Genomic DNA, 14,571 nt, shown 5'->3' on the forward strand with positions numbered 1-14,571 from the left:
TACCCTTGCCGCATTCTTTCACCAAAAATAATTAAGAACGATAGAACGAGCTTTGAAAATAAACCTGCACAGAGTAAACTGAGCTGAACTGCACAGAGTTCACAGTTGTCACAACTGGAATTCATGGTTATAAATTTTGCATTTACTTCACGTCACTCCATTGTTTTTATCTTCACTTTTCAAATTTTTTGAGTAGACTGTGAAATGCTTATTAACTACTTCTGCAAGGGACCAGACGCTGTGCCAGCCCAGTTTGCAGACCAAAGCGTCTGACCTCCCTACTTACTACATGTAGATAAAAGGAGATCCATCCCCACCTTCAAGGTAAATTATCCTTTGCCTCTAAGATTGGCACGAAGTAGTGCATTAACTTCTGGAAATGTGATTGCTGAATTCTTCTTTTGGTAGATTAAATATCTGAGATGAAAAATCAGCTTTCAAAGGCCTAAAACAAGATTGATGCAATTACGAACATATGGTGGGAAATTCAGAAGCATCACAAAGAGGCTTTCTTTGAGCAAGTGCCTCAACTTCCCTGAGCCACAGTTTTTTGTATCTGTAAAATAGAGACCATCCTTTTTTACTAGCAGGTGGGGCCGAGAGGCTTGAACAAACTATTGTGTATGAAATGTTTTGGATAGTTACCTGGAGCACATCAAGCTGTCCATAAAGGGCACCTGCTGTCACTGTTATTGGTAATACTGCCCTGTGTTGTCACAGGCATAGAATCCAAGTGCTTACATCTCTGTTGCATAACCCAGTGTGTTTTTGAAAAAACAGGAAATAATTTTCTGGGTGATTTCTTATTCTCTAGCTCAGTTTCTCAGCCTTAAAAACGTATTTGATATAAAAAAATTGTATGTCCCTTAAAAGTTATTGGAAATTTCAAAACAATGTCATGACTGCTATGATAGCAGGTTTGGAACCCTCCTCCTCCATCAGAGGCTTCCCCTTGCCCCAACATCACTCTTGGGTACAAATGGGCCCATTGATAGCCAATAACGCTTCTATCTCTGAGAAGGCAGCAGATGTGCAAATTACTAAGCATATGATGCACAAGATAAACTTTACATTTGCCTAACCCAGTGGTTCTCAGCGGGGGCCTGTTTTCCACCCAGAGGCCATTTGGCAAAGTCTGGAGATATTTTTCAGTTGTCATAACTTGGGGGGGGAGGGAAAGGAAGGGGGAGATGATGCTACTGGCATCTGGTGGGCAGAAGGAAGGAGTGCTGCTAAGCGTCCTGTAATGCACAGGATAGGCCCCTACAAAGAATTATTGGGCACGAAATGTCAGTGGTGTCAAAGTTGAGAAGCCCTGATCTAACCCAAAGACGCACTCCTCAGCTAACTGAAGGATCATTCCAAAGTAGATCTTCAGGTCAGTTGTTTGAACCCATTATGTATTTTCCCTCAAAAGTGGTTTAATTTATTTTGGTTCACTGAGCCATATCAAGGGCCAACCTGACAACCACCATTGATAGCTATGCTTTGTTTGGGAGATGAGTTCAGAGCGCTCTAGTCTTAGCTGTGAAAAGACCCTTCCAGATCCATCTCAGATAAGGATGACAGCTGAGATTCCCCAAATGGAAGTTATTTATATGAGCCCAGTGTTGGGTGCTCTTGTCTCGGAAAACCACCTGCAGCTCTTCTCAGAAAAGACTGTTGCTAGCCTCCGTGGAATTACACGCTTGGCACTTTTTTAAAAAAATGAAGATCACCAGATCAAATTAAGCTAGAGGGTCAGATGTTTCCTTTGCCGGGAAATGAAAAGACAGTAGGTCCTCTTCAGATATTATTTATACCTTTAAGCAGAGCGTAACTGCAGGCTCTGAACAGAATAGCCTTCCACCCCCACCTTCCTGCGCTCAGAGCCGAGCTAAGCCTGTATTATCCCGGGCCACCTTTGTTCCACATGATGTAGGAAATAGCTTGTTCGAACTGCCCTGGTATACTCTGAAGAGGTCTCTTGGAAGGACTGGGGCAGGAAGGGGGGGCACACAAGAGCCCTCGAAGCCTGCGGTGTTTATAACCAGCCTTTGCCGTAGCTTCAAGGAGCTGTCACCTACTGCAGAAGCCCTGCAACAGGTGCAGCCATGCAGTGCTAAATTTGTTTTCAGTTATGTTTTGTAAAAAGGCGTGGATCCTTTCTCTTCATCGGTCTATATTTCACATATTGGACAAGAAGTGCCATGTGTTATAGGCACCTACCCACATGTGCATTTTGGTCTTATTTATAAAGAGTGTCAATTCAATGTGTTACTCATTCCAGTGAACCTAGTACTCCATTTATGTTCGCATAAACATTTCTTGGAACTCTTACCACATAAAAATGTTTAAAGTTGGTCTCAAAGTAACCTACTTATTTTGGCCAGTTGAACCCTCCTCTTTAAAAAGCATGGGCATGTAAGGCTCGAGAGCCTCAGTATCTAAATGGGATTGTGAAGAGAGCTTTAGTCTTTTCATACCACTGACTGGGGAGACAGACAAACCGTACATCAGCTTGTTTCCACATTCACAGAAAGATACCACCAAAGAAAAAGAAATCCTTATCGTCGAATAAGTAATTTGGGGGAAATTCTAAGAGCTTAGTATTTGGGCGTAATTGTAATGTCTAATGCTCCATGATCCTCAGGAAAAACTGGAGAAATTTAGGACTGTAGTGGACATGGTGTTTGAAGGAAGCTGTATTTAAACAGTATCTTTGTAGGTTGTGCTCTCACTTTCTTTGTGGTTCTTTAGTTCCAGAAGGTATACGGATGCTGCTTATTTCTCTACAGCAATAATGTGGTCAGAAGTTGCATGAGCCATAGCTCTGATCTGGTGCCATTCAGTGGCTAGACACTGAGCCACAGTAACTCCTATAGGTTTGACCGTAGCCATATGATGCCATTGATCTGCTTCTCTCATTACCGGACGGTCTACCCGACACTGTCGTAGTGACATGACATTGTACTTTCTTTTTTTTTTTTTTTTTTTAAAAGATTTTTATTTATTTATTTGAGAGAGGGAGTGAGAGAGAGAAAGAGCACAAGAGGGGGGAGCGGGAGAAGCAGACTCCCTGCTGAGCAGGGAGCCCAATGCGGGACTCGATCCCGGGACTCCAGGATCATGACCTGAGCCGAAGGCAGTCACTTAAGCAACTGAGCCACCCAGGCGCCCCGACATTGTACTTTCTAGAGCGACTTCCCCCGGCATGTTTTTGTGCCCCACAGTGAGCACAGTGGTACCAGGTCAGCCACCTTCCTGGGTTGGGACCGAAGTTACGGCTTCTCCCAGGGAATGTTGGCAGGGGAGGAAAGCTCTGGAACTATGTTCCTTGGAGAAAAACTATCTTGAAAAGGAGATTTTTGTTGTTGTTGTTACCTTGATTTTCTTACATTCATTAATATTTTTCCAGTCAATTTAGGCTTGTCTGATTTGAAGAGTTTCAAGAAATCTAAAAGTGGGTCATAGATTACATTCATTCTGAATTTTTGTCAGATGTCTCCATTTCAACCTCCCAAAGGTTTTAACAGCCCAACTCCCACCTGCAGTGTGTGTGAGCATCCCTTTCCCCATTCTCTCAGCATCCTGTCTAATCTGTGCCTCCCCGCTTTTCCTGGCACTCTGAAAGTTTAAAAAGTTACCTTTTTAAAAATTACTTTAATCTCTTTGAATTCCATTGTAATGTAATCATTAGTGATTTTTATAGTTAGACACTATTTGTATTTCTTTTTTCTGTGACCTATCTGTTCATACCTTTTCCCCATTTTTTTCTTTTGGGTTATTTGTTTTGATTTATAGGAGTTCTTTATGTTTTATACTTATTCAGCATTGTCAAATATTCAAACAAAGTTTTCTTCCACTCTGTCATTTGCTTTTAATTTTACTTAGTATGATATATTTTGTAGTGTAACAACTTTAATTTCAGAGAAATCTGATCCATCAATGTTTTCCTTTACAGTTTCTGGGATTCGTGAAATGCTTAAAAAGGCCTTCCTATCCCCAGTTTGTGAAAATGTTTTTATATCCTCTATTAATTTTATACTTTTATAGATCTTCCAAATACTTGGAATTTATGTTTATGTATCACATAAAATAGGGGTGTAACTTTATTTTCTTTTAAGTGAATTGTCAATTATCCCAATATTCTTTCCCTCTGATTTGAAGTATCTTCCTTTTTTTTAAATTCCCATGCTTCCTGGCATCTGCTTCTGGACTTAATGATTTTCTGCACTGGTTTAATTGGGGGTCTGAGAAGGCCTTCTCAGGGAGCGCGATGAGACATGAAGTGGTATCTAAACTGGGCTAAGAATGTGTGAGGTAAGGGCTTGGAGTGGAGGGAGGAGAGCTTTCCAGTCAGAGAGGAAGCATATAGGAAGGTCCTGTGGCAGCTCTAAGAAATGAAATAAGGCTGGCTTGTCAGGGGGAAGTCCTGCAGGGTGAGGGGTTCCTGTTCTCCCACAGGATAAATACGAAGCTCTTTAACATTCTGACCCTGCATTCCTCTCAGCCCTGTCTCCACCCTAGCCCTTCTCTTGGTGTTAGACACCGTTTGTCGGTTTGTCAGCTGGAGCAGCACTGTCTGGCTTCCCCCTTTTACTCGTAGGCTCCCAGCATCCCCTTCCTGCCTGCACCCTCCAGCCCGCCCTGGTGCCCCATGCCTCACTAAGAAGGTGGTGCTCCATCCCACTGCCCTGGGCCAGCGCCTTTGCCAAGTGATCCACAGTTGTTTGTAGTAGTCTGTGCCCTCGTTGGGCTGGATGGTTTTCTCAGTCGGGGATCTTGTCTTACTCATCTCTGTATTTGCATAGTCTAGCGTGGAACCTGGTGCAAACGCAATTTACTCAATAATATTTGTTGACTAAATGCGTGAACAAGATTAAAAAAAGATCACTGCCCTTCTAAAAATGTCAGCTTTTGTGTGTGTGTGTGCTGCATAATATACGCACTGCAGTACAGCTGAGAAATAACATCTGTCAGCTTTTCTCTCTGCAAAGGAGAGATTGTCACCACACTACTTCTGTTCGCACGTGGCAGATTTTCACATGTGGTTCTTGTGCCTGGAGTTTCTTGGGGAGACTGTGACAGATTCCTGGGCAAACTCTGGTCTCCAGCAGAGCAGACTCCAGCAGCCCTTCTCCTACTGCGTGTGGCAGTATTTTAGCGTGAAGCCTTCAGGTGAGGGTCCCCTTACAGGACCACAGCCAGACCAGAGGAGGTGGGGGACGGGCTTTCCAAGGAAGGAGCCACCATCTGAGCAAGGCGCAGGACTTGAATAAGTGAACCACTAGCAAGGGCGTTAGAGAGACATTTTGCACATCATCTTTGGTAATATATTCAGAAAGTCATGGTTAAACATCCGGCTCTTTCTTTCCTCCAAAGTCATTGCATGCAGAACCGACTTGGCATCAACTACTGACATTTTAGGTTTTTATTTGTGCTGAAGTGATGCAACTTAATGAAAATTCAACACATAAGTTTGACATTCCCACTCAATTACCATCTTAAATACACGAGAACAGCACTGTATCCCCACTCCATGGATAGCCCTGATGGTTTCCTGTAACAGTCATTGTGGGTTATTTTTGTTTCTTTAACTAAAGTTAAAGCCAAAGTCAGGACCCTTCCAGAATGAGTCTCAGGACAAGGTATTTGTAGACTGAGGTGAATGGCAGTGTGCAGCAGAGAAAATGTTCTCAGGATGATCCCAGCTGCTGGGTTCCATATGGAGATTCTTCGTGAGCCTGGGCCCGAAGATGTGGGAGGACCCTCAAAGTGCCATTTGTGCCATCTTCCTAGTTTTCAGGGCTGCAAATGGTAGTAGAACATGCAGAAAGTTTTATTTTCCACTAATCAAAGGTCAAGCTGAGACTGAGAGGAAATCTGTAGTCTTAGTATCAGCCTTTAAAAAAAAAATGATACAGATGTACATCACTTTTGAGGTTGGTATCTTAGCTCTTCTGATACTGTAATCTTTAGAAGTGAGTGTGTGTGTGTGTGTGTGTGTGTGTGTTGGCTACCAAAGACCTGCTTGTGACCCATAGCAATTAGAATACAGCTATCACCGTAATTCTTAATAGGTATGAGGAGAAAGCTGTTTATAGTACCATTGGATGCCTGCCTTAGTTTAGTGTTCTTGTCTGCTTTTCTTCTCCTACACCCAGGTTCTGACTACTTTGGAGGTAATTCCTCCATAAAAGGAGTGGTCATGGGTGGTTAGGAGGTGACAGTTTGACCCTAAGCATTCCCCATACAAATAACCTCACCTCACCCTCTTCCATCGTATTCTCTGTTATATTTTCCAACAAAAGAAGGAAGGTAAATTTGAGAAACTACTATGAGTATAGTCTGTAATTCTTTGGAACCAAATACCTTGCATATCCATAATAAGCTTTCAATCAACTAGAGCTTTTTTCCTATGTCTGCTGTCGTCCACTTTCATGAAACATGTAAATTTTAAGAAAGTCAATGGATAATTTCCCTTGCATATTTGGATAGATCTGCAGCTGAAGTATCAAAATCCATGTTGAGGGAACGAAGGGGGTGGAAGCCTTGCCCCAGCCCACTCTGAATGAGACACCGTTTCACAGACTGGGTGCTTATTAGGTTTGTCTGTTAAGACAGTCACAAGAAACTGAAAATTCACTAGATTTTCCAAACCAGTGTTTTCTACTCTTGGGGAAAATACACTGGCTGAATTGTTAGAAAAGGGTTACTCAGGGACACCAGGAACCACTCTCCACAGATGTTCTTTCAGAAAGCAAAGTGATAGGACAGCATCGACGAGAGGTGTCCTGCCAGATCCAGCATGGCTAGCATGGAGGAGAAACTGTAGGCCCCCAGAAGGCACCTCGCTGCTCCGTCTAGCTTTCTTAAGAATGTTCCTTGGAGCAGAAGATGCTGGAAAAAAGAAGGCCCTCTGTTGCCTCCTTCCATAGTCCCTTGAGACTGTAGTCACTTAGGTGCTCACAAATTTAAAAAAACGTGGGGAGGGGAACGTGTTGCTTGTTGCTTTTGGGAAATATCAGACTTTTAAATAGAACGAAAAGTCACTGTCAGAGGGGGAAGAAACAAGAAAAAAATACAAGTCAATAATAAATGCTGAAAAGGGAAACTACATGTTAAATTACCCCATCTCTCAGGAGAGGTTCCTCCAGTTGGCTTAGGGAGTTGGAATGCTTTTATGGGGAAATATCTGCCTGCCTGCTCCTCAGAACTTCCAAGGGGCCTGATCTGGACCCTCCTTTCTCTGTAGGACAATATAGGGAGGTGGTAGGGTTTCAGAAAGGCTCAGACCCAATACCTGGAAGCCAAACGTCATATCCTGTTTCCCAGGGTTCTTCTGACGTGTGGGTACGCAGGCAGACTAAGAATCAATTCCAACTAAAGAGCTTCTCCTGATTCAGAACCTCATTGCCAGAGCAACACTAGATCCTTTCCAGGCCAGAGAAGGAAATTGCACTTACCAACAGGCATTGTCGATCATGTGAGGCTTCTTTTCAACTTGATGGTCTATAATTTATTTGCAAGGCTAAGACAAATTGATAGTAATTCATATCCAGCCTCTGAATGTTCACATTGTTAGCTTGTAACTTTTAAGTACTATAAACAATTCCTTGTAAATTTTCAAAATTAATGACAGGTTATGTTTTAATTAACTGAGGTCATACAAGCATAACTCCAACCTCAAATATGAAAAATCCAGGTAAACAATTATAATTTAATTGACTTACTCCAGATTTTACATTGATCCTAAAATACTTTATATTCTGAGAAGCATTAAACTCCCCAGTGAACATACATCCAACAGAGTCATGCTCACAGGCGGGTTAGAAAACCAGATGCTATGTTTATGGAATTCTTTAATAAGAGCACAGGATTTTCCAGATGGTTTATTTTTCCTATTTCTCACAAGGCTGTGGAATTCCATAGTACGGTTTGGGGGTTAAGGGTGTAATCTTTTGAGCTTGAGTTCATCTACTAGCTCTACTCCTTCCAAACTGGTGACCTTGGGAAGGTGGTCTAATCTATCTGTGCCTTAGTTTCTTCATCCTGTGAAATGGAGCTGGTATTAGTACCTACCTCACAGAATTGTTGTGAAGATGAAATGAGTTAGTATGTGTCACTGTCTGGCACACAGTAAATGTCCATTGTCATTATCATTCGTAGTAACAGAAGCAGTAGTTGTAGTAATAAGAGATGTTTTTAGTAACGTGAGAGTTTGTAGACACTTTGATGGGACCCATATGTCCTTGGTTGAATTCTCCACTCTTCCTTCCAACAGGAAAATGGCAGATGCACGACAGCGGCCTCCTGAACATCACCAAGGTGTCTTTTTCAGACCGAGGTAAATACACATGTGTTGCTTCTAACATCCATGGCACTGTGAACAACACGGTGACCCTGAGAGTCATCTTTACCTCTGGAGACATGGGCGTCTACTACATGGTCGTCTGCCTTGTGGCCTTCACCGTCGTCATGATCCTCAACATCACCCGCCTGTGCATGATGAGCAGCCACCTGAAGAAGACCGAGAAAGCCATCAACGAGTTCTTTAGGACAGAAGGCGCAGAGAAGCTGCAAAAGGCATTTGAGATTGCCAAGCGGATCCCCATCATCACCTCAGCCAAAACTCTAGAGCTTGCCAAAGTCACCCAGTTCAAAACCATGGAGTTTGCCCGCTATATCGAAGAGCTTGCCAGGAGTGTGCCTCTGCCTCCCCTCATTATGAACTGTAGGACTATCATGGAGGAAATCATGGAAGTGGTTGGGCTGGAGGAGCAGGGGCAGAATTTTGTGCGGCATACTCCAGAAGGCCAGGAGGCCTCAGACAGGGATGAGGTTTACACAATCCCAAACTCCCTGAAGAGAAGTGACTCGCCCACCGCAGACTCGGATGCCTCATCGCTGCACGAGCAGCCCCAGCAAATTGCCATCAAGGTGTCTGTGCACTCACAGTCCAAAAAAGATCACGGGAATGACCCAGAGGGTGTACAGTTTGAAGTCAAAGATGAAGAGGAGACAGAACCGTCCGCTGAACATTCCCCAGAAACTGCAGAGCCTTCTACAGATATAACATCCACAGAGCTAACATCTGAAGAGCCAACGCCTGTTGAGGTATTGGATAGAGTCCTGCCACCAACTCACCTGGAAACTACAGAGCCAGCGGTGGGGCATGACAGAAACACCTGCATTATTTATGAAAGCCATGTCTAATATCAACTATGAAAAGCTATGCATATCAAGAAAATCAGGGGCTGCTCCTCGTAGTGCAGATGTAGTACGCACTTGCCGCTAAGCCTTACCAGGAGACTCTCATCCCTTAGGTAGGAGTGATGCCATTTTCAAAGGGGAAACACCTGAGTGCAGTTTATTATGTGACTGGAATTTCCTCAGTAGAAAAGGATGTGAGAAGCATCAGGGTGCAGAATTGATAATACTGGACAGAAGGCGTCTGTCCACGTGATACGAATTTTAGAGGCTCTTCTCTGCCAAATACCTTAATGGGTGATGCCCTTTTGGCAAAGAGAATATTACTGTAAGATATTCTGAGGTCAAGAGCCCTGTCCAATGCACACTGCATTGCTTTTCCTTAAAAAAAAAAAAAAAAAACATATATATATATAGGTCTGCTATGATAGCAAATGCACGTACATGGGTTTGTTGCACTTTCCTCTCAGTTTTTATTCCTGTCACTGTTCCTTTAAAATGGAGTAGTTGCTGTTGTTATAGTAATACTAATTGCTCTTTCCGGTTTAGTCCTCTTAGCCACTTTGTCCTTATTTTCCCCTCGAACATGTACCTCAGAGGCTTTGGTATCAGTCACTAGTACCAGGGCTGATATCTACAAGTCAGTTGTAATGTTCCAGAGTAGTTACTACGCTCATTATTTTTGTCACTTCCCAAGCCTATTTTCATACATTACTTTTTTTTTTTTTTCCAATGAAGCTGCTATTGTGAAACTGAGAAAAACCTTTGCCCAGGAATAGCACTTTAAGAGCCAAATAAAAATGTGTTTACCTGTCCAATTCTGAGAGCCTTTTGGTGAGCTCAACTGAAGTATGGAGGGAGATTGTAAAAGGTTGAATATACCCATATTACCCGTGAAAACTGCTCTTTTTATGGTTAAGTAACATCATCCTACAAACAAAAACTGATTCTTTATCTGGAAAATATATTGCTTCCAAAGACAGAGGCATCTGATGAATCCCTGCAGGTTGTAGAGTATTGGCTTCCCAGAAGGGCTTGTAGGGACATACGCTGTTGGGTGACTCAAACACTGGATTTGGGGCAGCAAAAGAAAGATCTGGGAAGCCGTGTAACCAGGTCCACTTTTGTAAACCACAGAGCTAACTCGTTGGTCTTGAGGAGCTGAGTGAGGGAGAGTGAAAGGTTAGAACAATGACCTAGGGAGCTGTGCCATCAAATTTCATGCCAGATTGTGGAATTATTTTTTAGTCTCACAAGAAAGCAGTTATACGCGAGACTGAATGATGTTATGGAAAGAAGAAAAAGTCAGTCTATGCAAAGGCCAATACTTTACCTGACTGTGCCAGTAATCAGCTGCCTGGCTTTGGGCAGGTCTGGGTCTCAGTTTCCTTATCTGTTAGAGGGGGCAGACTAGATGGACTCTGAGTACCATCTAAATGGTCTCACTCTCACAGAACCAAACCAATATCATCATGCTTGCTCTCTTTCCAGTTACTTAACAGATTTTCACTTTTCTCTCTGGGTTCAGCTCACGTTGTTTATGCTGCATGACTTACTCAAAGAGGATCAATTTCAAATAATCATAGCATTTTAAGCAAGTTGTGGATCTTCTCTCCCAAAACATCATTAGGACCACTTCTGTAGTTGAAATTTAATCGTGGTGAGAATGAGTGGTATTTCATTTTCACTTAGAACCTTAAAGTTGTCGTAAGGGTCGTGGCCACATCAAGTGGATGGGATCATGACATTGGAGGTTACACGGGCCACGTTGGTGTAAAGAGAGAGAGCAGACCCAGATGTGTAGTCCTCACTCTGTCACTATCTGGATAAGTGACCTTGGACAACTCCTTTTCCCTCTCCAGGGTTTCATCTTTTTCACCTGCAGAATATGGGGGTTGTGCCTGATGAGTCACAGGATCCCTTCTAGCTCAGACATTTATTGCTTTCTAGAAAGTTTGTAATCTCCCAAGATGGCATGGTCCCCACTGCAAGAGACAAACAACATTGGGAGCAAAAATGGATACAGGAGATTGGTTGCTTTTGAGGTTCCGATTTTACAATGAATGTGTCTAGCTCTGCAGCCTGAGGGCAGTGGGTTTGGCTTTAGGGGTGGCCTGCTGGGCTTCTTCATTCATAGATAATTCGTGTGGAAGGCAATCTGACAAGACCTGGAGTTTGGTCAGACATCACTTAGCCAGGAAGGAACTGCTGGCATCTAGTTAGAAGTGTCTTGGGTCGTCACGGAAAGCAACTACTAGTCCAGCAGTCAGGAGTAACCATGACTCCCAGTGGGCTCTCTGGGCTAGGATTTTATGTATTTGGATTGCGGAACAGCTTTACCTCCAACTCTCAGAATATAAACATTGTCCAGTTGCTGTGGAGGTCAGCAAATTCTTAGTATGGATCTGTTTGCCCAAAACAGTAACAGAGATTTAAGCTCATTTTGTGATAGTGTGTAAACTTTTCCCCATTCTGTTCAGTTCTCATTCCACCCAGACCCATGTGCAGATTTCCACATGGAAATTACAGGAGAAGGCATCAGTTCTATCTAGACATTGATTAGGATTTAAAAATGTAAAATCAGCAGATTTTTTATGAAGCGGGAGCAGAAATGTGTAGACCAAAGAATGTTCCAGATTGGTTTTAGCTTCTTAAGACTGGGGAGATTATTATATAGATTTTCCAAACTTTTACCTTCTGAGGCATCAAAAAGCTCTTGATATAATAATAGCCAACCTAAAAGGAGGTTGGCTTACAATGGAGATTTCTCCTTCCAGAAATTCTGTGCTCTTCCTGTCCCATCTTACAGCTTCTTTATGAAATGAGAAAGGCTCTCCTCTAGAATATAAAATGCAGAAAGACCTCGTGACTTTCAGCTGATTTTTCAAAGATAAACTGTTCAGCTTCATAGAAATGTATAGAAGTATGGCTGTAGGTGTGTGTGTTTGTGTGCGCGCATGCATCTCAGGCTCATTTGGGCAGTTTTAAAAGCTTAACACTAAATCCCAAGCCATGTCCTTTGGGTCTTATGTAGTCATTCTCAATATCAAACAGCTTCTGGTTTCTGAGTCATATCTCTAACGACTTTTTTTCTTGAAATTCTGAAAATGATTCAGATATGTGTGCATATTTAATTCACTTTGATGACCTGTAAACTTGGACGGTATTTATTCTAAATGGAAAAAAAAACAATTTTATACTGAAAATCTATGTAATTTATAATGGTTTTGTTTTATATATTATATTTTCATATCTTTAGGGCACATCTACTGTTCTCATCTTTTTGTATATCATACTCGGCAAAAAGAAATACTAATACTTGACTAAAATCTAGGAACCAAATGTGACATATGACATATAGAAATTGCTCTAAAAATATCTGAATGTTCTCACCCATCCCAAGCGTTATTGTGCCATTACATCCGGAATGATTTGTCTCAGATGCTTGTGAGCATTCCTTTTTTTTTTTTTCTCCCAAAAGTAAGGCTAAAAGGCCCGACATCCCACGCAACGGATTCTGGAATCTCCTTCCTTCCTTTACCTTTTTTATTGTTTCTTTCATTTTTAACTGTAGAAGTCTGTGTTGTTTATGTTTCCCTTTGAAGGGCAAAGGTGAGATAAGAAAGCAATTTGATGAAAAGACTGAATTGAACTATGGCTATGTAAATTATTTAATGGACTGATGACCTGTTTGAAGTCTAATGCTTGGATTGTTATTTATCGGTGATCTAGGATCTGCTCAGCTCTTTAGCACACAAAGAAAATGTAAGGCACAGAGAGTATTTGCATGTCGTGAGCAGGCCCCCTCTCGGTGTAGTGCAGCCAACACGAATCAACTTCACTGTAAACACGCCCGTCCCAGCCACTGGAGATGCAGTTTTAGAAAGGCAAATCGGACACCTCTTAGTCACAGGTTGAAATACAGTGTTCTGTCAGTGCTAAAACTCCCTTAACGGCAGCCCCTGTGGTTCTGTTAACAGGGGACTTCCTCTCAGTGTTTCATTTGGGAAGAAAATGGGACATTTAACTTATCTTGCAGATACTCTATTTTGTAATCAGCACAGTTCAGTTACTATTCTGTACCTATCTTCACAGATAGGTTGGCATTCCCTTAAGATTATAATCCCTGTTCCTATTCTTGCTTTTTAAACCAATTTACTGGTACTCTTTCAACCTACCAAATCTCACTGTATATTCGCACACATATTTTGAGCACCTGATACCGTCAAGACACTAGTCATTTGGATGTTCACTTACTCACTTAAAACTCCCTCAGTAGATAACAAAGTTCATTTTCCTAATGACTTTTTTAGGGTTTCTACAGTGATTAATCAGGTTTGGATTAAACAAACCAATGGTGTTGGGGGGGAATCAAAACAGAATTGCTTAATATGTTTTCCAAAGGACTGAGTGTGTGTCTGCTATACAAGAAAGTATCATCTGAAGATGATAATGATCTTCGAGATTTTTTAGAAATACCAGTTTTAAGGGGGCTAATACTTAGAATACCACAATCAAAAATGAAGCTGTTAGGGAATGTAAAAATAGAAAACAAATAGTTCTAAGAATATTCTGGCATAAATTGATTTTATTTAACCAGTAATAAAAGGCTTCAAATGTATCTGTCAGATACCATAGAGCTGCTTACAGTGAGTTAGGGTTGAAGAAGATGCTTGCTTGTACTTATGTTTGGCTTGCTATATCTCTAGTTCTGGATGTCCTTTGTTAAAATTGGAAAATAAGATGAAAAACTTTATCTGGGCAGAAATTTCAAACTGTTGATTTTGTGAGCTATAAATGTTCACTTTTAAAAAATAATTTAAAGATATAAACAAATGACTTTTAAGTTGATGTTATAGTAGCAAAACAAAAAAACCATGTGCTCCATCCTGTATTTTGATTGTTGCTTTAATAAAGGATTTGCGCAGGTGTGTGGATGATGTGTCATGTCCCACCTGAAGGGCATTTGATTGTGGCCTGATTCACTCTTTCAGTGGTAAGATGTCTGTCACCAATTCTTTTCCCTACCTTTTGCATCCATGACATGTCTTGGGAGAAAAAAAGGAAAAATGAAATTATTTGTACGTAAAACTACAAAACTTATCCAAATTCAGAAACCTTAACTCCATCCTAACAAACTTTATAGCAGTGTATTTTTATCTGTATCAAGAAATCATTTTTAACATGTAACATCAAGCATTCTGTAGAGAATCCAAAAAGGCCAGGAAACTTACATACTCAGAACATTCCACAGAAGGTATGAGTAATAGGTCTGCCTAGACAGCACCTAGACAACAACCAAATCCAGGCCAAATGCAAGAACATGCTAAGTAGGTTCCTTTGACAATCAGTAAGCTTCAAAAGCTGAATCCCTCTCCA

At 41.6% G+C, this 14,571-nt stretch overlaps 1 protein-coding gene across 2 annotated transcripts in view; it reads left to right on the top strand.

Moving 5' to 3' along the window:
* MFAP3L (microfibril associated protein 3 like) overlaps positions 1 to 14,121 on the top strand; it is a 39,194-nt gene extending 25,073 nt beyond the window's left edge. For both annotated transcript variants that reach the window (XM_035022708.1, XM_035022709.1), the window contains one exon: positions 8,267 to 14,121. In XM_035022708.1, coding sequence (XP_034878599.1) covers positions 8,267 to 9,198 — 932 coding nt within the window. In that variant the 3' untranslated portion in view covers positions 9,199 to 14,121. The remainder of the gene's footprint in view (positions 1 to 8,266) is intronic.
* Positions 14,122 to 14,571: the final 450 nt, after the last annotated feature.

Source organism: Mirounga leonina, unplaced genomic scaffold (genome assembly GCF_011800145.1).
Source record: "Mirounga leonina isolate KUSES-001 unplaced genomic scaffold, KU_Mleo_1.0 Mir_176, whole genome shotgun sequence".
In the NCBI taxonomy this organism is placed as follows: domain Eukaryota; kingdom Metazoa; phylum Chordata; class Mammalia; order Carnivora; family Phocidae; genus Mirounga; species Mirounga leonina.